Source organism: Dioscorea cayenensis, chromosome 7 (assembly GCF_009730915.1).
Source record: "Dioscorea cayenensis subsp. rotundata cultivar TDr96_F1 chromosome 7, TDr96_F1_v2_PseudoChromosome.rev07_lg8_w22 25.fasta, whole genome shotgun sequence".
In the NCBI taxonomy this organism is placed as follows: domain Eukaryota; kingdom Viridiplantae; phylum Streptophyta; class Magnoliopsida; order Dioscoreales; family Dioscoreaceae; genus Dioscorea; species Dioscorea cayenensis.
In genome coordinates this window covers 10,118,203-10,144,583 of record NC_052477.1, presented here as the reverse complement: position 1 = coordinate 10,144,583, position 26,381 = coordinate 10,118,203, and the positions used below count along the sequence as shown (strand labels likewise).

Here is a 26,381-nt window from a genome sequence, read left to right as displayed (position 1 = left end):
TTATTCCTGTGTAATATATTAACTTTTTGTGTAATCTTCTACCCGTTCTAGCCTTTAGTACCCGTTCTAGCCTTTAGTAAAAGAGTGGCAGGTGAAGCTTCTCAAGATACGCTACCAAAAAGGTGATATGTCTGGACAAAAGAAAAAGAGAGGCATTTCTGCCATTTCAAAGAAAAGAGAGTAACTGATGTCACGGAAGGGATTGGAAAAAGACACTGTGTAAAAATGAGGGACTATATGAGAAGTGAAAATGTCAGAGAGACTGTAGAGAAAAAATGAAACTTTGTAGGAACTTATAATTGATTTTCCCCAAACAAAAAGAGAGAATCAAGATAATGGGGAAATTATATATATATATATATATATATATATATATATATATATATATATATATATATATATATATATATACTCAATTCGATGGAATTGTTTGATCTTAAAGGAGATCTTCTATAATTTCGCACGTGAGGGGTTATTTCTTGGTTTCGCCCAGTCATTAATAACTTGATTATTTTTAGATAATAGTAGATAGAAACAACGCTCGTAAGGAGTCCTATTGAAACCAAGAAATATAGGCCCGCCTGCCATCCACACCAGAATAGATGGAGTTTTCCGAAAAAACCTGCTAGTGGAGGAAGACCTCCTAGGGATAAGAGACATAGGGCTGAAGAGAGGGCCAAAAAAGGATCTTTCGTGTATAATCCTGCATAATCTCGAATGTTATCAGTTCCGGTACGTAGACCAAATGATACAATGCAAGCAAAAGTTCCTAGATTCATGGAGATATAGAACAGCATATAAGTTATCATGCTTGCATATCCATCATTTGAGTCTCCAACATATATATATATGGGTATTACTACGAAAATAAAACCAAAAACACAAAAAGAAAAGTATAAAAAAAATAATTAGGAAAGGAAGAAGGTAAAAGCAACATAACAATATGCAATGCCATGGATATAAAAATATATAAAAAAATACATGGAAGTTTTTGTCCCTCAAATTAAGGGTCTACTATTTGCAAGCAAGAAATGAGAGGTATTGCAAGCAAATAAATATCAATTAATAAAAAAAAAGGAATGGAACAAAACAAAAGAAAAATTTATAAGGGGATGCTTTGAATTTAAGACGTAATAGTTTGACAAGCAAACAAAACAAAAAAAACATGGGACAATCAACCAAAAGATTGAAAGGGTTATGGTTTGAAGGAAAAGGACAAACTCAACTACACTGTGCAAGAAAAAAAAAAAAAATTGACAACCTTGTCATATTGGAAGAAAAATTCATGAATTTGCCATGCAAGAGTAACTACAAAAATAAAAAAATAATAATAATAATAATAATAATAGATTAAGAAAATAAAATCAAAATAGAATAATTACCTTGAACAAACCGAGACTCTTGGAAGTCCTTGAAGGGGGCACTTTGTTTATATAGACTTAAATCATGGTTGTTATCCTAATCAAACATAAATTTTTGAGTAAATATTAAATTTTTAAGTAAATATCTAATCAAGGGCACTTTGTTTATATAGACTTATATCATGGTTGTTATCCTAATCAAAGAGGGGATTTTCAAACAAATGGAAAAATAAAAAAATAAATCAAAAAAGATTAAAACTAATAAAATGTAAAATATATCTATATATATATATATAAATTTTTCAGGTTCAAAAAAATAATAATATAACATACAAATAAAAGAGTCGTTGAAAAAATCAAAGAAAAAGAAAATATGAAAATCAAAGAAAAAGAAAATATGAAATCAAAACAAAGATCCCAATATTCGGGGACAAAAAAAAAATTGATACTTAGCTCCTAAGAAACATATCAATTCATCCACTCGGGCGGGTGAAAACTTTTTTATATTTTTAAATTTAATAATATTTAGAATTTTGCTGAAAATCTTTTTAAATTGTAATAAAATACATTTCAGTCAAAGAAAAGTATACTATTAAGATTTTAATTTTTAAAACATGATAATTCTTGGTGAAACTCTTTATATTTTTTATATTTTTAAATTTAATAATATTTAAACTTTTACTGAATATTTTTAAAATGTAATAAAATACATTTCAGTCAAAGAAAATTAAACTATTAAGATTTTAATCTTTTAGAACACTTGCACACCTTGTATTGTCTGGGATAATTCCTTAAGCCAAAGAAGAAAAGGGATAAGCATTATATAACCATTTAATTAATATCTAACTGCTGTGAAATTATGGAACCGAGTAGAGTAGTGTCACACTAAAAGTACTTCAAAATAATAACAAGACACAGATTTTACGTAAAAACCCCCAAAAATAAATAAGGATAAAAACTACGACAAGGTAGAAAAATTTTACTGTATTAAAAAATAGGAGTTACAAACTTTCTATTAACAAAGAGAACTTATTCTCTCCTATAATATAAGCAACACAGATCCTCTAACTCTTCTTCTCACTATTTTTCTCCCATTTTCTCTCTCGCCCTCACTTTTTTCTCAGCTACAATATTTGACTTACATTTCTCTCACTTGAAGATTTGATTGACCATCAATCATATCTTCACACCATTCTTTCTACCTTGTCATTCGATGTTGCTTACGTCTTTACCAGACCACATGAGGATCGACACCATATAAATTTGTTGGTATTGATTGCTTTCCTCAGAAAATCTTACAAGAAATACAACATTTCATTCAAAGACAAAACATATCCGAATTTAAAACCACTTCGTATAAGAGAAAGTGGAAAAAGAAACAGTGGATATGCAAAAAATTCACACAAAGAACAACCTGGCAAATTCTCTGATGAAAGCAATGCAATAAACACTGACAAATTTAAATAGTGTCGATCCTCATCTAGCCGGACAAAGATGTAAGCAACATCGAATAACAAGGTTGAAAGAACAGTGTGAAGATCCAATTGACGGTCAATCAAATCTTCAAGTGGGAGAAATATTAGTCAAATATTGTGGCTAACATGTGGCTATAAACCAAACTCAAGAATTGCAACTCACCTAATTAAGCATTGGTGAGTTAATTAACCCTAAATCACATCACACTCTTGCATATAAAAAGCCAAGAGCATGAAGGCTTTCATGCACTATTCAGCTGAGAAGAGAGTAAGGGTGAGAGAAAAAGTGGGAGAAAAATAGTGAGAAGAATTAGAGGGTTTGTGTCGCTTCTATTACATGAGAAAATAAGTTGTTCTCTTTATTAATAAAAAGCTTATAACTCCTATTTTTTACTATAGTGAAATTCTACTACCTTGCCCATGGTTTTTGCCCTAATTTACACTGGCAAGGTAGAGGAATTTCACTATAGTAAAATATAGGAGTTATAAGCTTTCTATTAACAAGAACAACAACTTATTCTCTCTTGTAATAAAAGCAACACAGACCCTCTAATTTTTCTTCTCATTATTTTTCTCCCACTTTCTCTCACATCCTCACTCTCTTCTCAACTACATGGTGCATGAAAGCCTTCATACTCTTAGCCTTTTATAGGCAAGTGTGTAATGTGATTAAAGGTTAATTAACTCATCAACCCTTAATTAGGTGAGTTGCTTTTCTTGACTTTGATTTATAGCCACATGTTAGCCATAATATTTGACTAACATTTCTCCCACTTCAAGATTTGATTGACAGTCATTCTTTCTACCTTGTCATTCAATGTTGCTTATGTCTTTATCATGCCACATGAGAATCGACACCATATAAATTTGTCGGTGTTGATTGCTTTCGTTAGAAAATATGCTAAATTGTTTTTTATCTTCCATGAAGATAACTTCACCGCTGATTACAACCTTATGGCCAGTAAGAACCCACAAGCGATACCCTTTACTCATTCAGATGTGAATATATCTACTTATTATTTGCTCTGTGGCTGCCACTAATAGTAGATCCTCCACATCAGAAAATAAGTTAAATTATTATTCACACTTTGAAGGAACTGATTACTGTCCTTTGGAGCAATCTGTGCTAGAAGCAATGGCAACAAAGTACGATATTGAAAAATTCAACGGGATTAATTTCTCACTATGGAAACTGAAGATGAAAGCTCTCCTGAAGAAGGATAATTGCTTAGTGGTTATTACTAAAAGGCCAGCTAGGTTAAAGACAACAATAATTACATAATTGGACTAATATTACTAATTAAAAATAAATAAATTTTTAACCGTTAAATATTTAATTTCTACTAGTATTAATTAAATCAAACTTTGATCGACTAAATTAAATAACTTCCCTTCAAAAAATATCCTTAACCTCCCACTTTTATCCCCAACCAAAATCCTTTTAAAAATTAATAATGTAATTGTATTGAGATTTCATGAAAGAATTAAAGAAAATCAACTCATGAAGAATTAGCTTAAAACACTACTTTTGTTTGGATAAATATTTTTAATTTAATGAAAAGACATGAAGAGTAAACTCTGACCTTAATTAATGTCGAGTTACGCATCATTTTCATAGCCCAAGTCACTCTAGAATCTGAGTAAATTTTTTGAAAGGTCACCCACCTTTCATCATTTTGCAAATTGATCACCCAGCTTCAATTTGAATTTTTTTGATCACTCACTTTTGATTTCATCACACCGGCAGGTCACCCGGTCTTTTCCCACCCCCCTTTGCTTACGTGGCTGCCGGAGGGGTGAGTCAGGTTGCTCCTGACACGCTGGATGGCTTAGTTGGACACGCCATGTCAAGTGAAGCTCACTAGCTCAAGCAGCGCACGCCACGTCAGGTGAAGGGGCACCACGTCAGCTTCTTCTTCTCCAAGAGGATTTTGGTTATGCAGCTAGGGTTTTACAGATGATTACACAAAAACTAAACTTCTCAGCTAGGGTTTTAACAAGGATTAAAAAGAATCTAATCTCCATTCTTTCCAATTATTTACATTGAAACACACAGGAATCTAAACTTCACAGCTAGGGCATAAAAAAAACAAACAAACAAAACACGTTAGAAGATCCACTCCTACTTAGCAGCTCGATTGAGCCTTGACTTGTTCACCCTCGTCTTCCCATTGTCAATGCTAGCTTGGAGAAGAAGAAGCTGACTTCTTCACTCTTGTTATGTAACCAAAATCCTCTTGGAGAAGAAGGAGCTAACGTGGCGTGTCCAGCTAAGCCATCCAGCGTGTCAAGAGTAGCCTGACTCACCTCCTCCGATAGCCACGTAAGCAAAAAGGGGCAGGAAAAAACCGGGTGACCTGCCGGTGTGATGAAATCGAAAGTAAGTGATCAAAAAGCTTCAAATTGAAGCTGGGTGATCAATTTGCAAAATGATGAAGAGTGGGTGACCTTTCAAAAAATTTACCCCTAGAATCTTCACTTGGACTACCTCCAGAAAATGATAACCCAGGTGCCAACATGGAGACAGTTCGACAAAAAATAAAATCAGTGGGATGAAAAACACCATATATAGAACTTGCATCCAGCAACAATATCAACTTATATCTATGCCAATGACAGACATCAAATTATTGTTGTTGTTACCAAATGTTCTTCAAATTGAAGGGAATGATGTGCTACTATAGTAAGACATCAACGCTTTTAGAGGCAGCTTTAAAAAACAAGAGGACAAAATTAAACTTCCAAACAATCATGCAGTATGAGTAAACTCAAAATTCATAGAAAGCAAACTAAGTTCACAGCTACAACAAAACGCTGTCCAAGAAAGATTACCGAGTCCCACATGGCTTCTAGTTTGGCACCAAAAAAGACAAAATATATAATAATAATGAAACAAAAAAGGAAAAAGAAAATTACGTCAAAAAGTAGGGATATCCAAGACTTAATTACCCGTCTTCTAAGCACATTAGTTATTTTCGGATCCTTGTGGGGAAGTAAGTTGCCTCAGATTGTATTTAGACAGCTCTTTGTACTTTTTGACCACGCCCACTAAGCAAATAGTCTGTGAGAGCAAGCAGATTAAGTTACGTTCAATTATCAAAAAGTTTAATATTACATCTTGTTTTCACTTTTTTAATTTCTTACTTAAAAAAAAATATGAAAATTTGCTTAATCAGTTCATTCTGCCAGGTAATATTTTGTCAACAGATTAACTTGATGGTAACTTTTAGATAGTTTTTAAGATTGATGAGATGAGATGAGACTACAAACATTCCGGTTAATTGAGCTCAGATTTTAGGCTAAATGACCAAGAACAAAGCAACAATACATCCATGTCAAAAATTCACAACAGTTATAATGTTTGAATTTATAATTTATTGAGCAAATAGGCACACTTGAATTTCAGGAACTATTGCAAGTGCTTGCACAATCACAGCAGTAAAATCAAATGAAAATGTATCACGCACTAAAAAGCAGAGAACCAGCAATTTTAAAGAAAGAAGAAAAACAACCTTACTTACCTTGACAATTTGAACTATGATAGTTTTATCTGGGTTCTTAAGGTCCACTTTATGTGGTTGAGGAACAGATTTTGCAACAGCATTGATGATGGGCATCCTTTCAATGCCAGTATTGGATCGTGCTTCATATAACACTGCAAACTGCATACAACGAAGAGTTAGGGAAAATGTTTCCCTTGAAGAATGTTGTACTTCAGTAATTAATAATGTTGAAAGTCAGTAAGTCAATTTATCACTACTTTATGGCGAAAAACATAGCTGAAACAAAAATGTCAAAGCAAATACCAGAACCATCAAAGTTCAGTGAAACTATTTGGTTTCTCTGAAAATTATTCGCTGTTTTACACCAACGCCAATACAGTATATGAGAAATTATAAAAGTTACTACAGTAGGCAATGAAAGATCCTTAGCCTTAAAAATAGCTGCTTCATAAGCAGAGAACAGTATGTCACCCATAACATCACAAAATGCAGAAAAATCTTGACCATCCAATTGAATTTAGAAAGAACAATGAAAATACTTGTTTGATAATTTCTTAAACAGTGCAACACCAGGAATGGACTTCAAAATGAAATTATTACTTATGTCATAATGATCCTCATGACCACAATCAGAGCATTGTCAGTGTCTTAATGATAATTATAATACTCATAATATATTTACGTAGAAATACATAAGCCTATAATGAAATGGCAACAAACAGGCTAGAGAAGCACCTTTTGTGGATTTGGAGGTTCAGCTGGAAAATGATGTTCAACAAGCGGTTTAATCGCTTTTGTAATTTCCTCTTCTGAAGCATAACATGCAACTTCAGCAGGTAGAATTCTCAGAATGAATCTGCAAATTATTTTGTGTTACAGAATATCATTAAAGCTCTCAAAAGGTTGGAATCACAACCAAAAAAATAAAATAAAATAACAACAATAACAAGGATATTTCAGAAAATTTTGACCTTGACATGTGTTTTCTTGTGGAAGCAGCAGAAGTCATCATGTGCTGTACAATGCTAGATGGACCAGGAACTCCATCCTTTTTATGCATTTGTATGAAGATAACACCATTACAACCTGAATCAAGGCTTGCGAAATGCCTCTTGAGAACAGAATAAAAGGTGTTAAGGTGAAATTACAACAATAATTATATGGTGATATAGCATATTCTTGAAAGTTTTTAACCTTCGGCAATCATTTAAAAGTGAAAGGAAAACATTACAAAGGACTAATCAAGATCAGGTTTAGACCTGCTACAAGTTCAATTCCAAAAAATACAAAACCCACTAAGTAATCATAATTCACTTCTAATATAAACTTGGCATAATATCATACCTTGTTCCTATCGCCCAATTCTTTGAGTTCATCTTCGATCAGATCATCTATGCATTTATCTTTAGCTTTATCAGACTCAATGTTTTTACAATTAGATGAATTGCCTTCTACCCGTTGCTTCTTTACTGGTGATTCCTCAGTTTCCTCAACAGATTTCTCAACATTTTGATCATTTTGCTCCTTCACCAGTGATTTCTCAGTTTCCTTAGCAGATTTCTCAACATTTTGATCATTTTGCTCCTTCACCAGTGATTTCTCACTTTTCTCAGCAGATTTCTCAACATTTTGATCATTTTGCTTCTTTGCCAGTGATTCTTCACTTTCCTCAGCAGATTTCTCAACATTTTGATCATTTGGTTGTGAAGAATCATCTTCATCACTCGAAGAATCAGAATCCTTGAATTTAGTTATTTTATTCAAGGGTTTACTAGGAATCGTCCTGCTATTTGTGCTGGAAGTTTTTCCATGCACTAGCTCTTCATAGAACTGCAGATCAAGTTAAGATGGTTAGCTAAGATTAGCTACATCCTTATCAGAACAATTAATGAAAATATGCAAGGATAGACAAACACAAGCATCAGACTAGTATGATGAATAAGCATCGTATTTAAGATATGAATAGATTAGAGTGGATATCATAAGATCCATGATTATTAAATAGAGAATCAAAATATAAATCATGAAATAACAGTTGGCATTTCTTCCAACAACCAAGTTGTGCTGTTTGAGAAGTAAACATGATCAAAGACTTCATAAAAAATCATTTCTTTCCATAAAACCCTACATCCAAACGAGTACATGGAACTGATGTATGCATAGATAGCCAGTCCATGCAATTGAAATGGCTAGGTTCCAATCAGTTTGCTTATTATCCCTACAAAACATATTAGAGGGGACTTCTTGACTCTGTTAAACATCATTTTGAAATCATGTCATGGAGTTGGATACCAACACTAAACATTTAGAATACACTGGCACCAAGAACCTGTCCAAGTATATATATTCCGGACCCATTACACAATATAGCATTTGAGGGCACATTCCATGATCCAAACATGATTAAATTATTATTTAATTCACAGCAAGACAACCAGGTGCTCCTCACAAAGGTGTTGGATTCAGCATGATTAGAGGAGGATAACTACTTCAAGTGCTATAAAAATTCAAAGAGTATTGCCCTTGAAAATTAATCCAGAGAGGAAGATGAACAAAGGGGACAGGAAGTGTTAAGTACTAGAGTATGACATGGTATTTTCCCTTCTGGATAAGGATTGATGCCACACTTTTTCCATGATACCATACTTCAGACCATTGATCATCCCATCATAAGCAATATTGTAAGATATAAATTAACCAAAAAAGGATACAAAAAGTTCTACATTATCAAATTATTCCCAGATAAATCAAGATATATGAGAAGGTTTCATAATTTAAAAACATGTTCCTGAACTCCTGAATATTGAGTGGCACTAATATGCCCAAATTAGTGCCACCTAACATTCATACACCCATCACAAAAGATTCATTAAATAACCTCTCACCAGACATTTACAATGTACGCACACCGAGCAATGTTACTTGTCTCAAACAACTTCGCTAATTGACTATCCAAATGATTGCCAGTGTTTAACTTACTATCAAGATCCATAATATCACCAACTCAAGATGACTTTGATGGTTATTATTAATTTGGCATTCTTTGGTACAAATAGCATTATGCATAAAACCAAGTAATACCAAATTCCCTTATCTACAACAGTATGGATAATGGTGATGCTCATGATTAGTGTGATGAATTAAAATATTGTGAAGACACTTAAAGAGATAATAGCACTCAATGGAAAGACTTCAGAGCAGAGAGAAAATGAAAAACAAACATTTCGCAGACACTGAAAAACTAAACTGAAGTGACAATTTTGGCTCCGGTTGGTTTAGAATTAAAAAAAAAAAAAGAAAAGAATGGACAAGTTCAGCTCGCAACATACAAAATGAACAGTGCTTCAGTTCAGATTTCACTTGGGATATATAAAAATTAAGAAATTCATAGCAAACAAGGTTATTTGTTCCAAAAACTTGTGGACTTTCAGACTGATACAGTCTAGTGGTGTGATGTGATTCAGATTCAGTTTGGGATATAAAAAAAAAACCAAGAAATCCAAAGCAAACCAGGTTATTTGTTGCACAACTTATGGACTTACAGGCTAATACAACCTAGTGGTTATAAAACAAATCAACACAACCTGCTGATTTGAAACCCATAACCAAAGATAAGTTCAACCTCTACTATACCAAGATGCTGGCATGCTGCTACTTTGTACAAGTTAAAACTTATTTTATAGGTTCTGCATAAAAGTAAGGTTCTGGTTTGAAAGTGTTGAAGCAGCTTCTAACATTTAATCTAATTAAAGAGATCAGGTGAATTAGTCTTGAAAAAAAGGGATAAATTTAACAGGTAGAGAAAGGAGAAGGGATTTCTAGGTCTGTGCACAAAAAAGAAAATGTTGCCAGATTCTGCCAATTAGGTTTGTGAAGTTGTCAATGAACCATAAAGAGGTTGTTTCTTATTCAAATTCAAACATGTCAAAGACCAGATTTTGAAAGTCAAGGTGCGAGAAAGATTTCCTTTTTCCTGTTAACCGAAACACAGAAAAAAATTCTTCATCCAATTATGAAACAAAATTGAAACCTTGTGATCACAAGACAAGCACTGAAGCAAAGATGGATAAAGCAACATAACAAAAAAAAACTGATCACCAACAGAAAAACGAAAAAACCCAAAGCATCAAATCAAGCAGGCTCACAGTGTCAAGTAGATTAAGAGCTTCATTGGTGGCCTGGCGCTCCCTCCCACCATCACAGGTGATGAAGAAGCCCTGCACGCCAGGATGCAACGGGTACGAACCCTTTCTCACTGGTTTCTAGCATCCCAATCCCAACAAAAACCAAAAAAAATCCAGTCAAAAACACAAACAAAGGCAATCAAACAAACTAACAAGCTTCATGATGGAATCAAACAGTTGTACCCCATGGGGAAGGTACTTGCGCTTCTTTCCCTTGCCTCCATTGTTATTCCCAGAATTAGAATTGGAACTGGCACTGGGTTTGTTCTCAGCCGCCATTGATTTCCTTCGAAGTAGCTCTCGACAGTTTGGGAAGGAGAAACAGCAGAAGCACAAGCCGAGTGTAGCTTTTGGGACTTGTTTTGGATGAAAGCTTTTGAAACCCGTGTTGTTTTTATAAGTTAAGCACTTCGGGTTCAAAGTTGTTAGTAGTCTGCAGCTGCAGGCTGTAAAGAAGCTGAAAACAGCTTTTTCGGTAAGCTGAGTGATGAGCATCGAAAAAAAGGCTTTTTAAACTATTTTTACCTGCTTACGTAAAGTGTCTAATACAAACACAAAAATATAAAAAGTCTTAACTTACTCCTGAGAAAGATTTTTTTCAAAAAGCACTTCTATTAAACTTAAAAAAAGTGCTTTTTTGAGAAGCCAACCCAAACAAGGCCCCTTTAGGGCCTTCAGTGGTTCTTTTTGCAAAATTATCCCTTTAAAATACTTCTATTGCATAAACGTCCCGTATACTCGGAAAGGAAATTTATATCTACAGTAAAATCTCTATGAATTAATGAATATTCGATAAATTAATAATTTTAATTAAATAATTTTTTTTCTGATCCTAATTCAGACTAATATACTAAATTACAAATTTTACTAAATACATAAATTAATAATATTTTTTAAAACTTTATAAGAACAATGAAAATATAAATTGATAATTAATTAAATACGTAGAAAAACATCATACAAAATTCATAATATTTAAGTTTATTTTGATTATTTTTATTTTTAAATTTAATTCTTTTCTAAAACATGCATCATGTAATTTTTTAAAGCATGATAAACCCTAATTATTCCCACAACATATGCAAGAATGATTCTAGCCAAATATAAAGTATTACTACCCAAATATAAATAATCTTCTAATAATTATATATCATTTTTTGAAATAAATGTAGATAAACCACGACCTTCTAATAATTATTCCCAAAACATATATAAGACTAATTCTAGCCATATATAGGAGATTTTTGACGAATTAGAAAGGATTTGTGTAATCCTCTTTTACATCCATTGAAAACTATATTCGAGTTATAAAATATAAAATCTCACTCAAAATTAATAAATATTCATTTATTTATAATTTAATAAATTATTCATTAATCGATTTTATAACTCTTGTCAAAACCCCCTCGTTAACGGATTCTTTTTCCCAAATATATGGTTAATAATAGGTTATTATTTAAATTATATTAAATTTAAGTTCTGAAAGAAATCTGATTCCTTCGGATCAAAATAAAATCATATCAGTTTAAAAAGAAAACAATTAGGGAGGCTAAATATTAAAAAAAATCAAAAAAGGATAATTACTTAAGATAAAAAAATTCAATCAAATTAAAAAAATACAAAAAGAGGATAAGTAAAAAATATAAAAAATGAAAAAAAGGATAATTACAAAAATAAAAATAAAAAAATTCAAAAACAAAAGGGATAAGTATAAAAAAAGGTAAAAAAAAATTCATCATAAAATTTGGGATTAAAAAAAAATGTCAAAATTCAAGAATTTTAAAAAAATGGATGAAAAATGGTTTAAAAAAAGAAAAATAAATAAAATAAGAAAACAATTTAAGATTTTGGTTTCGAGTGAAGTTATTGTTTCAAAAAAAATAGAGAATGTATATGATGTGGCCAAATTTAACTTCATACCATGTAATACCCTACATCACACCCACGATCTCCCTCTGCACCCACGATTTGGAATACGTGAAGTTTTACATAACGGTTAACCATATATCTATAAATAGCCTCCCTCATTCAAACAAGGGGAGGACTTTTTCAGAAAAACATCCAAGAAAGAACAAACTTTATTCTCTACTAACTTAGCCATCGGAGTGTTTGTGGGGAATACTTCCCACACTGTTACAGGCCTAAGCATTCGAAGAAGGAAGAGACTCCAACTCCTTTTATTCGACCTCCAAGTTCGAAGTTCTACAAGTTCAAGGTCCTCAAAAAATTTATTGTTGTATTCGGGCAACAACAGTTGGCACCGTCTGTGGGAACGAGATCAAAAGGCCATCACACAAGGTTACTTTCATGTAATCTCTTCAATCTACACTAATGCCACCAAAGAAGTCCCAAACGTCACGCTCTCAGATGGCTACTACTCAAGAAGAAATGATTCCTCAAAGTGAAAACCTTCAAGAACAATTAGAGGTTCCACCCGAGCTCTCAAGAGATACGATGCCAACGATTCCTTTAAGTGAATATGAAGCGCTTATAAAGAAGTTCGATGAAAACAACAGAAAGTTAGATGATTTAATGCTCTTTTGTCCAGCAAGCCCTACCTCAAGAAACGCTCCTCTCTAACCAACATCTTAGCGAAAAGCAAGCTATGGAACAACAAGAGCAAGGTGATCCACATCCTCATAACCAAGAGAGGGTTGAACCTCCAGAAAAAAATCCAAGAGGTGGTAGAAAGCACCTACAAAGGAGAATCAAGAGCATTTGAAAAAGATGCGGAGGAATCTAACTTTTACCATAAAGGAGACAGCTGATCTAAAAAAGATGATTGAACATGTTCTGGAACAGAAGAAGCTGGTTCCTACCGAGGAAACACCACAAAGAAGCAAGGTTCCTTTCCTCAAGGAAATCATGGTGGAACCTCTACCCAAAAAATTCAAGATGCCACAACTAACAACTTATTCTGGAAAGGGTGACCCTTACGACCATCTGTAAAACTATGAGGCGGTGATGCTACTTCATGGATGGGAGGACGCAATCATATGCAGAGCATTTCCGCTTACCTTAACTGAGCATGCACGTATATGGTTTAATAATCTGAAGGAAGGATCAATTTCAAACTTCAATCAGATGAGGAAGGAATTTATAAATGTGTTCCTCATTAATGCTAGAAGATATAAGGACGCTTCATACCTTCTGACTATTAAACAAGATGAGAAAGAGAACCTGAAGGACTATGTTGAAAGATTCCGTGCCGCTACCTTAGAAGTACAAGATCTTCAAGCCACAGTAGCAGTATCACGAATGCTTCAAGGGACAAGATCAAGAAATTTTCAAAAATCTCTTTCCCCTAATCAACCCCTTACTCTTGGAGATCTATTCAATCGGGCTACTAAGTTTATCCTTTCAGAGGATGTCATGAGGCACATCAATACTGGAAATAGAGATAAGAAAAGAAAAGATAGAGATAAAACTAATTATGAAGGGAGAAGGACTGGAAGAGGAAATGAACACAGACAAATTCCAAAGCTCAAATTTGAGAACTTCACACCATTGAGCCAACCACGTTCTACCATCCTGCCAAGAATAGAAGGATCTGGTCTCCTTGCCTTTCCTCCTAAGGCAAACGAGACAATAGGAAAGTTTACAGACGCATACTGTAGGTTTCACAAAACCCATGGACATTCAACTGATAGATGCAGAGAACTGATGAATGAGATTGAATCACTAGTGCACCAAGGAAAGCTTAACAAATTTGTCTACTCAGAAGCATGGAGAAACGAGAAACCGTCTTACTTAAAAAAGGAAAGATATGAAGATAACAAAGGGATGAACGATAAAAAAGATTCCAAGATGACTGAGAAAACCCCCCCCATTTTAGACAACAAGCCATCTCACCCAGCAATATATGTTATTATTGGTGGTGAAACCTTAGCAGGTAAGACTTCTATATCAAGGAAGGCTTATGCAAGGCAAGCTTATGAAGTTAAAAGCATCATGAAAACTCAAGAGAATAAAGAACCAATTACTTTTACTGCCGAAGATCAAGGAGATGTAGTCATGCCCCATGATGATGCAATGGTTATTTCCGAAACTATTATGAAGTTCCCAGTAGAGAGAATTCTCATTGATAATGGGAGCTCTGTAAACCTTATCTATTGGAACTTCTTTGAGAAGATGAATCTATCATATGATAGATTGAAGAAGGTGTCATCCCCACTATTTAGCTTCTCATGAGAATCAGTTCCTATCATGGGATCAATCCAGTTGGCGATCACGCTAGGTGAAGAACCACGTCACATTACAAGAATGGCTAATTTTATGGTAATAAAATCCGTGTCACCAGCTTACAATGCAATCCTAGGAAGGCCTTTGCTCAATGACATGAGAGTCTGCTCTCTTCCAGTTATTTGTTAATGAAGTTTCCAACCTCATGAGGAATTGGGCAAGTAAGAGGAGATAAAAAAAAAAAGCTCATAGCTGTTATGTATCTTCCATCAAAGGAAAACAATTGCTAAGGGATGGAACCTTGGCAATCTCAGAAGACTCAGTTGATAAGCCAAAGCCTGTAGAAAAAGTAGAACTTGTGAGGTTAAAAGATGACTATCCAAATAAGGTCACTTACTTAGGAAGTGGAATGACGGAAGAAATAAAAAGAGAAGTGGTCTCTTGCCTTAAAAAGAACGTGGACATCTTCGCATGGACACCAGCTGATATTCCAGGCATTAGTTTGAAGGTGATTTCTCATCATTTGAATGTGGACCCAAGTATAAAGCCAATAAAGCAGAAAAGAAGGAATATGCCACCTGAAAAGAAACATGCTCTAGAAGAAGAGATAGATAAACTAATTCAAGCTGATTTCATTGAAGAGGTCCAATACCCAGAATGGCTTGCCAATGTTGTAATGGTGAAGAAATCAAATAGGAAATGGAGAGTATGCGTAGACTTCACTAATCTTAACAAAGCTTGCCCAAAAGTTTCATATACTTTACCAAGAATCGACAAGTTAGTGGATGAGACCTCAGGCTATGAGTTGCTAAGCTTCATGGATGCTTTATCAGGATATCATCAGATAAAGTTGAATCCCTCAGATAAAGAAAAGACTGCTTTCATTGCTAAGAGAGGGCCGTATTGTTACAAAGTAATGCCTTTTGGACTAAAAAATGCAGGAGCAACCTATCAAAGAATGGTGAACAAGGTGTTCAAGCACCTTTTAGGTGACACTATGGAAGCTTATGTCGATGATATGATCATCAAAAGCAAGGTAGGTGAGTCTCATATAGAAAAACTCAACCAAGTCTTTGATGTATTAAGAAAATATGACATGAGACTTAACCCCAACAAATGTACGTTTGGGGTTCAATCTGGAAAATTCCTTGGTTACATGATAACTAAAAGAGGGATATAAGCTAACCCAGAGAAGGTGCAAGCCATACTAGAGATGAGATCTCCATCATCTATGAATGAGGTGCAACGCTTAACTAGAAGAATTGCAGCCCTAAATAGGTTCCTTTCCAAGTTAGCTGAAAAGAGCCTTCCTTCTTTAAGACTTTAAGAGGTGGGAAGAATTTTGAATGGACTTCAGAATGTGATAAGGCTTTTGAAGAGCTAAAAGAATACTTGAAGCAGATACCTTTTTTGACTAGACCTGAGCCTAAAGAGCCATTATTTGTATATTTGGGAGTTAGCAAGATGGCTTTAAGAGCAGTCTTATTGAGGAGGGAAGGAAAAGTGGATAAACCTGTGTACTACGTCAGTAAAGTACTTCAAGGTGCAGAGTCTCGATACCCTTTTACTGAAAGGGTAGCATTAGCACTTGTGATGGCTTCCAGAAAATTAAGACCCTACTTTCAAGCTCATCCTATAGTGGTCTTAACAGATTAACCTTTGCATCAGATATTACAAAGACCAGAATATTCTGGAAGACTTACAAAGTGGGTGATTAAACTAGGAGAGTATGATATTTGCTTTGAACCTAGACAAGCAATCAAAGGTCGAGCTTTAGCTGATTTCATAGTAGAATGCACTGGAGAAGAGAAGCTAAACAAAGCAGATGAACACATATGGAAGATGTTTGTCAATGGAGCATCAAGTTCATCGGGGAGCGGAGCTGGGGGTAGTTCTGATCTCTCCTGAAGGAAATATACTAGAGTATTCATTGCACTTTGACTTTTTAAGCTCAAACAATATTGCAGAATATGAAGCACTCATAGCAAGAATGAGCTTAGCCAAGCAACTACAGGTGAAAAGATTGATGGCACATAGTGATTCACAATTAGTGGTTCAACAGTTTCATGGAGAGTATGAAGCAAAAGAACCGATCATACGCCAATACCTTCACAAGGTTAAAACCTTGTCTAAGGAGTTTGAAGAATTCCAATTATTACAAGTTAATAGGAATTCAAATAGTCATGCATACGCTTTGTCCAAATTGGCCTCATCAATGGAAACAAAGGGAAGGATTGTACATCTCAAAGAAGTTCAAAAGCCAAGTATCGAAAAGAAGAACATAGCAAACATTGAAGATGGGAATGATTGGAGAATACCCTTTAAGAAATTCTTAAAAGATGGGGAGCTGCCTTCAAACACACTGGAAGCCAAAAAATTAAAGATGAGAGCAGCTCATTTCACGCTGATAAATGGTGTTCTCTACAAGAAGGGGTTATCCATGCCACTTTTAAGGTGCCTCCAAAAACAAGATGCAGAATATGCGTTAGCTAAAGTCCATGAAGAAATATGTGGACAACATATGGGAGTGAGAGCCTTAGCAGCCAAAGTCTTGCGTGCAGGATTTTATTGGCCTACCTTGAGAGATGATGCTTCAAAGAAGGTAAAGAAGTGTGATAAATGCCAAAGGTTCGCACCTATCCAAAAAGCTCTGCCTCAGATGTTCGAGATGTGATATTGAAACCAACCCCATTTGCTAAATGGGGATTAGATCTCTTGGGACCTTTCCCATAAACAGCGGAGGAAGAAAAATTCTTAATGGTGGTAGTGATTATTTCACCAAATGGTGAAAGTAGAACCATTGGCAACAATAACCGACAAAAATAGAAAGTATGGTTTGGAAAGAGACATACATACATCGATTTGGACTTCCGAATATATGTCCCTGAGATCGAGGAAAGCGATTTGATTGTGACTCATTTAAGGACTTTTTGTGAAAGGCTCCATATCCGAACTTAGCTTTCTACGTGGCATACCCCCAAGCTAATGGGCAAGCATAAAGAAGCAATCGAACTATCTTGGAAGGTCTAAAAATGCGTTTAGATAAGGCGAAATGAGTATGGACAGAAGAGCTTTTGTCAATCCTTTGGGCGTATAGGACAACGAGTAAGGTCTCAACAGGAGAAACACCTTTCAACCTTACCTATGGAATAGAGGCTTTAATCCCAGTAGAAATCGGGGCAGCTTCTCCAAGAATGGTTGAATTTCATGAAGAAGGCAACTCGGAAGCACTTAGAAATAATTTAGACCTCCTAGATGAAAAAAGAGATCAAAGCTATATACGTTTAGCAGCTTATCAACAAAGGGTGGCTCGTTACTACAACTCAAAGGTGAAAGAACAACCTATTGTTGAAGGTGATTTCGTGCTAAGAAAAATGTCCATCACAAATACCCTTGTAGAAGAAGGGAAGCTTCAGCCAAATTGGGAAGGACCCTATCGGGTGAGAAGAATAATTGGTCGGCAACATGCAAACTAGAATCCTTGGAAGGAAAAAAGATTCAAAAGACTTGGAACACCAATCATCTGAAGCTTTATTTTCAGAGCATGTACATTTTTTAAATTGTAAGTTATATATAAATAGAAATAAATGGCACCGTAGTTACGGTCCCATGGTTTTTTTCCCCTTTATTGGGGTTTTCCACATAATTATCGTGTGTTTTAATTTCTCATGCCAACGGGTTTTCAAGAACAAGAATGACATGGTCTCACTTTAAATCCCTAGCAATGAAAGTACACCTCTTAAGAACCTGATCTTCTATAAAGGAAGAGATGAACGGTTCGCACCTTAGATTTTCATTCTATGGGGGAATGAAAGTACAAATCTTAAGAACCTGATCTTCTATAAAGGAAGAGATGAGCGGTTCGCACCTTAAACTTTCATTCTACGGGGGAATGAAAGTACGTATCTTAAGAACCTGATCTTCTATAAAGGAAGAGATGAGCGGTTTGCACCTTAAACTTTCATTCTACGAGGGAATGAAAGTACGTATCTTAAGAACCTGATCTTTTATAAAGGAAGAGATGAACGGTTCGCACTTTATATTTTCATTCTGTGGGGGAATAAAATACGAATCTTGAGAATATCGTATTCTATAGAGGGTTCATATCTTAAACATTCATCTTACGGGGAATGAAAGTTCACACATTAAAAACCTGATGTGTGGTCTACACATCGAAAGAGAGAACACAACAACAAAATATTATGAAAGAAAACTATAAATAATCACTTTTATTGAAAGTTTACACATCATCACTATGAACTAAATAAGGAAACTATAAATAATCATTATAGAAGAAAAAAGATTGTTATGGAGCAGGATGTACAAGTTGTTCATTACATACAGGGGAAGGCATCTCATCAAAAATTTACTCATCATCCAAACCCTGCAAAGCTGAGATCTCATCATCATGTCTTTCGAAGGAGACTCCATTCTTCCTAAAAAACTCCCAAGGGCCAATAAGATCATCTAAGTCATCATGAAGGCCGGAGTTTAAAGAGATAGTAACATCCTCCTCAGTGGGATCAAAACTCCTCCAAGGTAAAGGCTCAACAATGGAGCTAGTCTTTGAAAAGACTAACTCGGGATAAGCACGACCATGTTCCTTCTCAAGAAGCTTTCGATCAAGATAAAAGCCAATCTTAATGAAGGTAACACCGACTACACATTTCCTTTAAAAACAATTTAAATGGCTCATGATATTCTCGAACAGCAGTAGTACGGATAGATTGTCGATAAGCATCTAAAGTTTGACAAAGGAAAGATATCTCATCCTTCAATGTAGAAGTAGCCTGTCATTCAGAAGCTAAATCTTTCTCAAGATAAGTGATAGTCAAACATAAAGATGAAACCTTATCTCCGAGTCTCTTGTTCTCATCATTTAAGGTGGAACATTTGGATGCATATCCTCTCAAACTAGCAAGTTCCACTTCTGAAGTTTGAAGGTGGGCAGTAATCTCCTTGTTGTGTTTTCGAAGGTCCTCAATAGTCAACTACAACTTCTTCTGATAAATGTTTGAATCTTCTAAGCGTTGATTTAAGGATCTCATCAACCCAAACGCCAAAGAAGAACGGTGAGTACCCTATCCCCAATAAAGAAAAAGACATCAAAATTAAATTATCCGTAAGAAAAAGGTAAAACAAAAGAGACAAATACCTCAACCAAAAGACGTTCAGCAACATCTAAATTCTCTAGCATATTGGCAAAATAAGATTCCTTATCTCGTAGAAGAATAGAAGAATACATTAATCTATAAGCCACCCCAGGTTGAGTAATACTATCTGTATCAACTAAACCAGGATAAAACCTAAAAGGTTCCCCTTTTAGGGTAATCCTAAGTTTAGCATGATCCTTATATATCCGATGAATTGCTTGAGGTGGTTCCATGAGTGGAAAGTGAGATTGACATCTAAAAGAGACTCAGAACGCAGCTCCCTTCTTTCACGATGTGAAACCACAAGGTTTTCAGATGATAATAAGGGGTTAGAACCCTTTGATGCATCATTGTTGGCTTTATTTAGAGGGTTAGGACCCTTGCAAGTGTCAAGGTTAGAACCCTTGAAAACATTAAGGTTCAAACCTTGTGGAGCATCAGGATTAGGGTCAGAACCCCTGGAGGAAGCCTTAACAACTTCAGAATCGACAAGGTTAGCACCTTTGGATGTAGGAGACTTCAATCTTTTTTGAGGAGGAGATGCACCTAATGTAAGAACCTGAGAAGATCCGGGTTGAGAAAGTTTCGAAGTCTCATTATCTCGAGCACGCTTTTGTTGACCCGTTTGGAGAAGCAGCAAATGCAGAGTTCTTGGATACCATGTCTAGTAAAAAAAATATTAAATAAAATTATTAAAACATATGCTGAAGGTCATAGTCAAATATATTCTAAAAAAAATCACCTTGGCTCAAATAAGTCTCTTTGCCTGTAGCATCACCATGAAAGGATGAAAAGATAAGAAGAAGAATAAGAGGACAACGAAGGAGAAGGTGGAAGAACTCCCCACCCTGCAACCCTTAAGTTAGAAGGGGTCATAAGGGCACTGATATTATGGCAGGAACGCTCAATAACATGAATCTCAGGAACAAATTTCTCTCTAAGTGGGGCATAAGGTTTTCATGATACCCCCTTTCTGTTCCAACACCATTGGTAAGGATCTTTCCAAGAACCTTTCTGGGGGTAAACAAGAACCCATCTATCTTCATAATTTTTTATAGGAAGGAGATCATCAATAAGGAAAGAATAAGTCCCGTGAAGGACATGATGACCAGACTTATCTTTACAAGGTTGAAGCTCAAAAAAGAGATGAAAAAGGTCAACTGAGAACCTAAGCCCACTTATAAAGCAAAAAATATGAAAGCTTATAAGAAACCTCCAGGAATTCGGATAAAGCTGAGCAAGAGATAGCTTGTTAAGCTTCAAGAACTCTATGATGAAGGAGGGCATTGGAAAGCGAATGCCCATATCATGTAACGCCTAATGAATGGCAAAAGACATACCAGGGGCGAAACAAAAAGGACAATTGGGGTCACCAGGAAGACTAATTCTCTAGTCGGAAGGAATCGAATACTTAGCCTTGAAACTTTGAACATCACCTTCATTAAGAGAAGTAGGAAGATAAGCGCCTATCACGAAGTGAGACTGAGGTCCAAAAGGTGTAACAGGTCTACTAGTTTGCTTCGTTCGAGCCATGACAAGGTGATGCTATATATATATATATATACATATATTATTAATTAATTAATTACTTAATATATATATTTATAATCTTTAGTGCTGTCGGCTGATGAAAGGCAAAGGTAATTAATTAATTAATTAATTTAATAATACCTTCAAACTGCGGAGAAACGAAGCCATGCAAAAATCTTTGATGATCACAGGAAGAATACCGAAAAATACTTTAACTCAGCTACGATGCCAAAAGTCTTTAACCCAATAGAGGCTGTGTAATTCTAAAAGTGGGGTGGGAACTTCCTTATATAGAAATCGAAAGGTAAGAGCTCAAATTTGAGTTGAACTCAACAAATAAATCTTTATCCGATAAAGATAAATTCAAGTGAGCTTTATCCAACCATATTATCTAGATAGAGATAGATTTAAATTAGTTGTATCTTATCTGGGGATAAGTTCAAATATTATTAGTAGGATAAGTTTAAAAGAAGTTTGAATTTGAAGCAAATAAGGACCTACTTCTCTCTTTAAGGTTCTAACCTAAAGATAGAAGTGGGGAGCAACTAATGTGGCCTAATTTAACTTCATACCACGTAATACCTCACTTCACACCCACTATCTCCCCTTGCCCCCATGATCTCGAACACATGATGTATTAACGTAACTGTTAATCATATATCTATAAATAGCCTCCCTCATCTAAACATGGGGGAGGGACTTTTCGGGAAAAAAACATCCAAGAAAGAACAAAGTTTATTCTCTACTAACTTAGCCATCGGAGTGTTTATGAGGAATACTTCCCACACTATTACAGTCCTAAGCATTCGAAGAAGGAAGAGACTCCAACTCCCTTTGTTCGACCTCCAAGTTCGAAGTTCTACAAGTTCAAGGTCCTCAACAAATTTACTGTTGTATTCAGGCAACAACAGTATATATATATATATTGTAATTTAACTAAGATATAAATAAAATACTTATTAATAGCATATAAATAATGACACTTAATATTATTCAAATTAGCACCTAACAATAGTGTATTTAGTCAAATAATTTTTGCTGAAAATATTCATGTTCTAATATTAATTCCTCATCTTTAGAAATGTCAGATTCATTTAATTTTTTTTACTAATTATCTATATTTCAACTTTCATAATGGTTTTATTAGAAATGTTTATTTGCATTTATATTTTTACTAGTCAAACAAGGGGTAAATTTTTCATGTGGTCATGTGTTATGGCTGATTTCCATTTTGGTCATTGTGTTTCAATTTGTTTTTTTTTTGTCATTAGATATTAATTTGTTTTCACAGGTTAGTCACTTGGGATTTTTCGGCCAAATTTAGATGGCGTGGCGGCCGGAAATGCCATGTCACTCTTTTTAAGTAAGGCGAGTCGTGACCTCTCTTTAGCTGGGATGAGAGAAAAATATATATATAAAAAGAAAGAGTGATGTGGCATTTCTAGCCGCCACGTCATCTAAATTTGGCCGGAAAACCCCAAGTGACCAACCGGTGAAAACAAATTAATATCTAATGACCAAAAAGAAACAAATTGAAACACAATGACCAAAATGAAAATCACCCATAACGAGATTACTATGGTAATATGGGTGGGAATATTATATGGTTGGGAATATTGTGGCAATTTAATATAACCATGTTTGGTTGAGAACTCTTATCATCGGGAATAGTTCATAACCAAGTTATAAGATTACTACATGCTTGGTAATCCAAGACATACACCAAATTTGGTGGTAATAAGATTACCAACTTTCTTGGTAATGTGATATTACCATCTAGATTATCACCAGTGCAATACCAAACATGGCAATATTTTCAGATTACCACATAACACTTGATAATCTTTCTACATTACCACAAACCAAACGGCCCCTAAAGGCTATCGTTACAAATGAATGGTGGGTGTTGATTAAAAAAACAAAAAGAAAAACACTACAAGAAAAACATGAATTTCATACGATCGCACGATTTTAGTTTCCGTGTCAAATTTGTCATGGAAATTGACATGAAACAAAAGTTAGTACTCTAACAAAGTTGTCATATATGGGTACCAAATTATGATAATTTTATCACTGTATTTAACACCATTTATATTTTTGTCTAAAATTTAGATAAAAACAAAACTATTCCCAAACCATGTCGAAAACTGTGATAACCACATCATACCCTTATTTGGCATGGTTTTTGGCATGGCGAACCCAAAACTGTGCCAATGGCAAGCCCGGCCCTAGGCATAGGCGACCAAGGCCTACGCCTAAGGCCCCTATATTTTCTCGGGCCCTGAAATTTTTATTTTTTACAAAAAATATATATATAATAATAATAATAATTATTATTATCTTATCTCATAAAATTTAAAATGTTTTTAAATTATAAAATTTTTAATTTATGATTAATATCCAATAAATTTATTGTTATAATAAAGCCCCACAATTGTCTAGGCCCCACAATTTTTTTAATTATATTTAAAAATTTTATTTATTATTATCTAATATCTATCCATATAGTTATAATAATGAATTTTTTTTAAACTATAAAATTTATATTAAGATATCAAGATGTAATAAATTTGTCGTCATTATAATCTATTAAATAGATTAATGAAGTTAATATTGGGACTTGGATCACTTGGTTCTAGCATTATAATATAGTTATGATTTTGAGATTTAAATTTTTTAAAGCTATAAAAGTTTTCTTATTTAATTGATTCATGATCATATCAAGATGCAATAAATTTTGGTTTTATTATATTTATGATGCCTTTATAATCTATTTAAATGGATTAATAAAGTTAATACTAGGACTTGAATCTAACGTTAACATTGTAACCTTACAATCTTAACAATCTTAACATTCTAATATTCCAAAATATCAAATAAATAAATAAATAAATAAATAAATAATAATAATAATAATAATAATAATAATAATAATAATAATAATAATAATAATAAAGCCTCTACACTTCTATTTAAGGGGTTAATTGATAGTTTTGCATCTCAAAAGGCAAGAAAAGTGAACTTTAATTGATTTTTTCTTTATTTTTTTTTATGCATTGCAATAATTAAACAAAGGACTATAAGGATATCTCCAAATTTTTTCTAGGTTAATATTTTGTTTATCATAATTGTTAATAGTAATTCATATTTTTATTTTTATTATATAATTCAGTATTTAATAAAAATTATTAAAAAAATTATGATTTTCTTAGGGCCCCATTTTCGCTAAGACCGGCTCTAACCAATGGAATATATAACATTTGGCACGGTTTTGGGTTCACCATGCTAAAAATTGTGCCAAACAACCCAAAACCATGTCTAAAACCGTGTCAATCGAATATATCAGACAAAAATTTATTTATATTATGTGAGAATGTAGGCTTTGAAGAAGACATTCAAGACACTAGATCATGACGTCAATATAAGGCGTTCTTGGATCAAGTTATATAAGCTATAAGCTTAAATTGGCATACTTTATAGTAATTATTCTTTTTGGAAAAAAAATGTCATACTTTTTTGCAGCACTCAAACAGTTGAGGTGTACATATCAAAGACCTCTTATGGATGCAATACTTTTCTAAGTTTCGGTTTGATTTTGGTTCTACTTTGTAATCATGGTCTTGATTGGATCTCTTGAACAAGAACTGACTAATCATTTAAGATTACTGCAAGTCCAAGTTTCAGAAGTGCAACAGAGGTTAAGGTATATGCTTTTGGTAGTCTAACATACAACTTTTGTTTCAAGATCCGAGGCGTTTATTGATCTTTCTCAACATGGTAAAATTTAAATCTTCTTATTAATTTACTTGTAAATTTATGGCTTCTCAATTCATTGCTTTGTTGTTGTTCTGAATTTGTGTTGTTAGTCCTCAAGCAATGATATGATAGTGCTTTTGTTAGTTAAAGTTTGGTTTCTTTTTAGCATATTTGGCTTGAAATGAACATCCTTTTGTTTTGGATTATGGTTTGCTTGTATTGAAATTTGGTATGCTTGAACTTTGCTAGTTATATTGTTCTAAATTTTGTTTTGCTACTTCCTGTGTGATGATATCATAATGCTTCACTTAACTAATATTTTTAGTGTAGATAGCCTGGAAATGGAAGGTCTGTGATTTTAAGATTAGGTAGATTGATCTTAAAATTTGGTATACTTGGAATCTTTTTTGCTAAATTGTAAATTTACATATGAATTTGTTGTTGTATTGTTCTAAGTTTGTGATGTTACTTCCTATGCAATTATATAGTGTTTGTTAGTCAGAATGAGCCTTGATGGGCTTTGTTCATGGATGGCCGAAGAATAAAAAAATCTCACAAATTAAGAATGATGTTCAATTGTAAAAAGCACATTAATATGTATATGTTGTTCTGATTTAAGACTATATATATATATATATATATATTTATCAATTAATGTCAACGAGGGAAGCATAAAGTTAAGGAATGAATAAGAAAAAGATATTGATGATCCAAAGAGATGAAGTCTATTTGCATGGAGCAAGAGCAACCTAAACAATCTCTCTCATTTCGTTAATGACATTAATGGAATATCCAAATGGGCACTAAACTCTTCTCTCTATGGATAAGATGATAAGAGGGGTTGACTTTTTTCTTTTGGTTAAACAATGGTGTTCCAATAATGGTCTGGTTGAGCTTCTTAGGCATAAGAACAAGTAATAGTTCAGTTTAGTCAATGAGCTTTTAGTAATCATTATTTGCTAATTTTATGAAGAGATGATGATGTTATTGTTGGACTTTATGAATTGGTCAAAGCTTAGGATAATGCTTTGGATGACCAATTAGTGATTATGTTTAATTAAAAGTGAATTAGACTTGACTAATTTATTTTAGAGAAAGTTGATTCATCTTCCATGGGTGGATATGTTGTTATAATCATTGTGCTTATTAATTTATGCAAAGATTACATTACATGAACATATCTGCCACTTTCAATAATATACAAACATCTGAAGGTACAAGAATTTAGTTCTGAATT

General features: G+C 34.0%; 3 protein-coding genes across 9 annotated transcripts; 2 read left to right on the top strand and 1 right to left on the bottom strand.

Annotated features, from left to right (window-relative positions):
• Positions 1-2,381: 2,381 nt before the first annotated feature.
• LOC120265537 (THUMP domain-containing protein 1 homolog) lies at positions 2,382-10,871 on the bottom strand. 7 transcript variants are annotated; one of them, XR_005537676.1, is made up of 10 exons: positions 10,707-10,871; positions 10,485-10,601; positions 7,684-8,169; positions 7,311-7,450; positions 7,075-7,195; positions 6,358-6,498; positions 5,786-5,897; positions 5,285-5,320; positions 4,420-5,193; positions 2,382-2,655 (listed from the first exon to the last, which is right to left on the bottom strand). XR_005537676.1 is itself a non-coding variant. In XM_039273474.1 (9 exons), exons 1-7 carry the CDS (start codon positions 10,800-10,802, stop codon positions 5,802-5,804), a joined length of 1,197 nt encoding a protein of 398 aa, XP_039129408.1. In that variant the 5' UTR covers positions 10,803-10,871; the 3' UTR covers positions 4,446-4,463; positions 5,301-5,320; positions 5,786-5,801. The 7 variants fall into 7 exon arrangements, 3 of the variants coding, with proteins under 3 accessions (XP_039129409.1, XP_039129408.1, XP_039129407.1); XR_005537678.1 differs by having other exon boundaries at positions 2,383-2,655; positions 5,301-5,320; XR_005537679.1 differs by lacking the exon at positions 5,285-5,320 and having other exon boundaries at positions 2,383-2,655.
• A 2,616-nt stretch (positions 10,872-13,487) lies between these two features.
• On the top strand, positions 13,488-14,714 carry LOC120265067. The gene has a single exon (XM_039272986.1). It carries the CDS (start codon positions 13,488-13,490, stop codon positions 14,712-14,714), a length of 1,227 nt encoding a protein of 408 aa, XP_039128920.1.
• A 400-nt stretch (positions 14,715-15,114) lies between these two features.
• Positions 15,115-17,379, top strand: LOC120265065. The gene is made up of 4 exons (XM_039272985.1): positions 15,115-15,741; positions 16,026-16,280; positions 16,374-16,593; positions 16,673-17,379. The coding sequence occupies exons 1-4, from the start codon at positions 15,115-15,117 to the stop codon at positions 17,377-17,379; spliced, it is 1,809 nt and encodes a 602-aa protein (XP_039128919.1).
• The last annotated feature ends 9,002 nt before the right edge of the window (positions 17,380-26,381 follow it).

Coding starts and splice junctions, on each gene's coding strand:
- LOC120265067 (XM_039272986.1), top strand. CDS start 13,488: ATGCTACTTCATGGATGGGAGGACGCAATCATATGCAGAGCATTTCCG.
- LOC120265537 (XM_039273475.1), bottom strand. CDS start 10,802: ATGGCGGCTGAGAACAAACCCAGTGCCAGTTCCAATTCTAATTCTGGG. Junction 8,170..10,484: donor CTCTTAATCTACTTGACACT/GTGAGCCTGCTT, acceptor CTTGATCTGCAG/TTCTATGAAGAGCTAGTGCA. Junction 6,499..7,074: donor AACCTCCAAATCCACAAAAG/GTGCTTCTCTAG, acceptor CGTTGTATGCAG/TTTGCAGTGTTATATGAAGC.
- LOC120265065 (XM_039272985.1), top strand. CDS start 15,115: ATGACGGAAGAAATAAAAAGAGAAGTGGTCTCTTGCCTTAAAAAGAAC. Junction 15,742..16,025: donor ATATGATCATCAAAAGCAAG/GTAGGTGAGTCT, acceptor TCCTTCTTTAAG/ACTTTAAGAGGTGGGAAGAA. Junction 16,281..16,373: donor GATACCCTTTTACTGAAAGG/GTAGCATTAGCA, acceptor CCTTTGCATCAG/ATATTACAAAGACCAGAATA.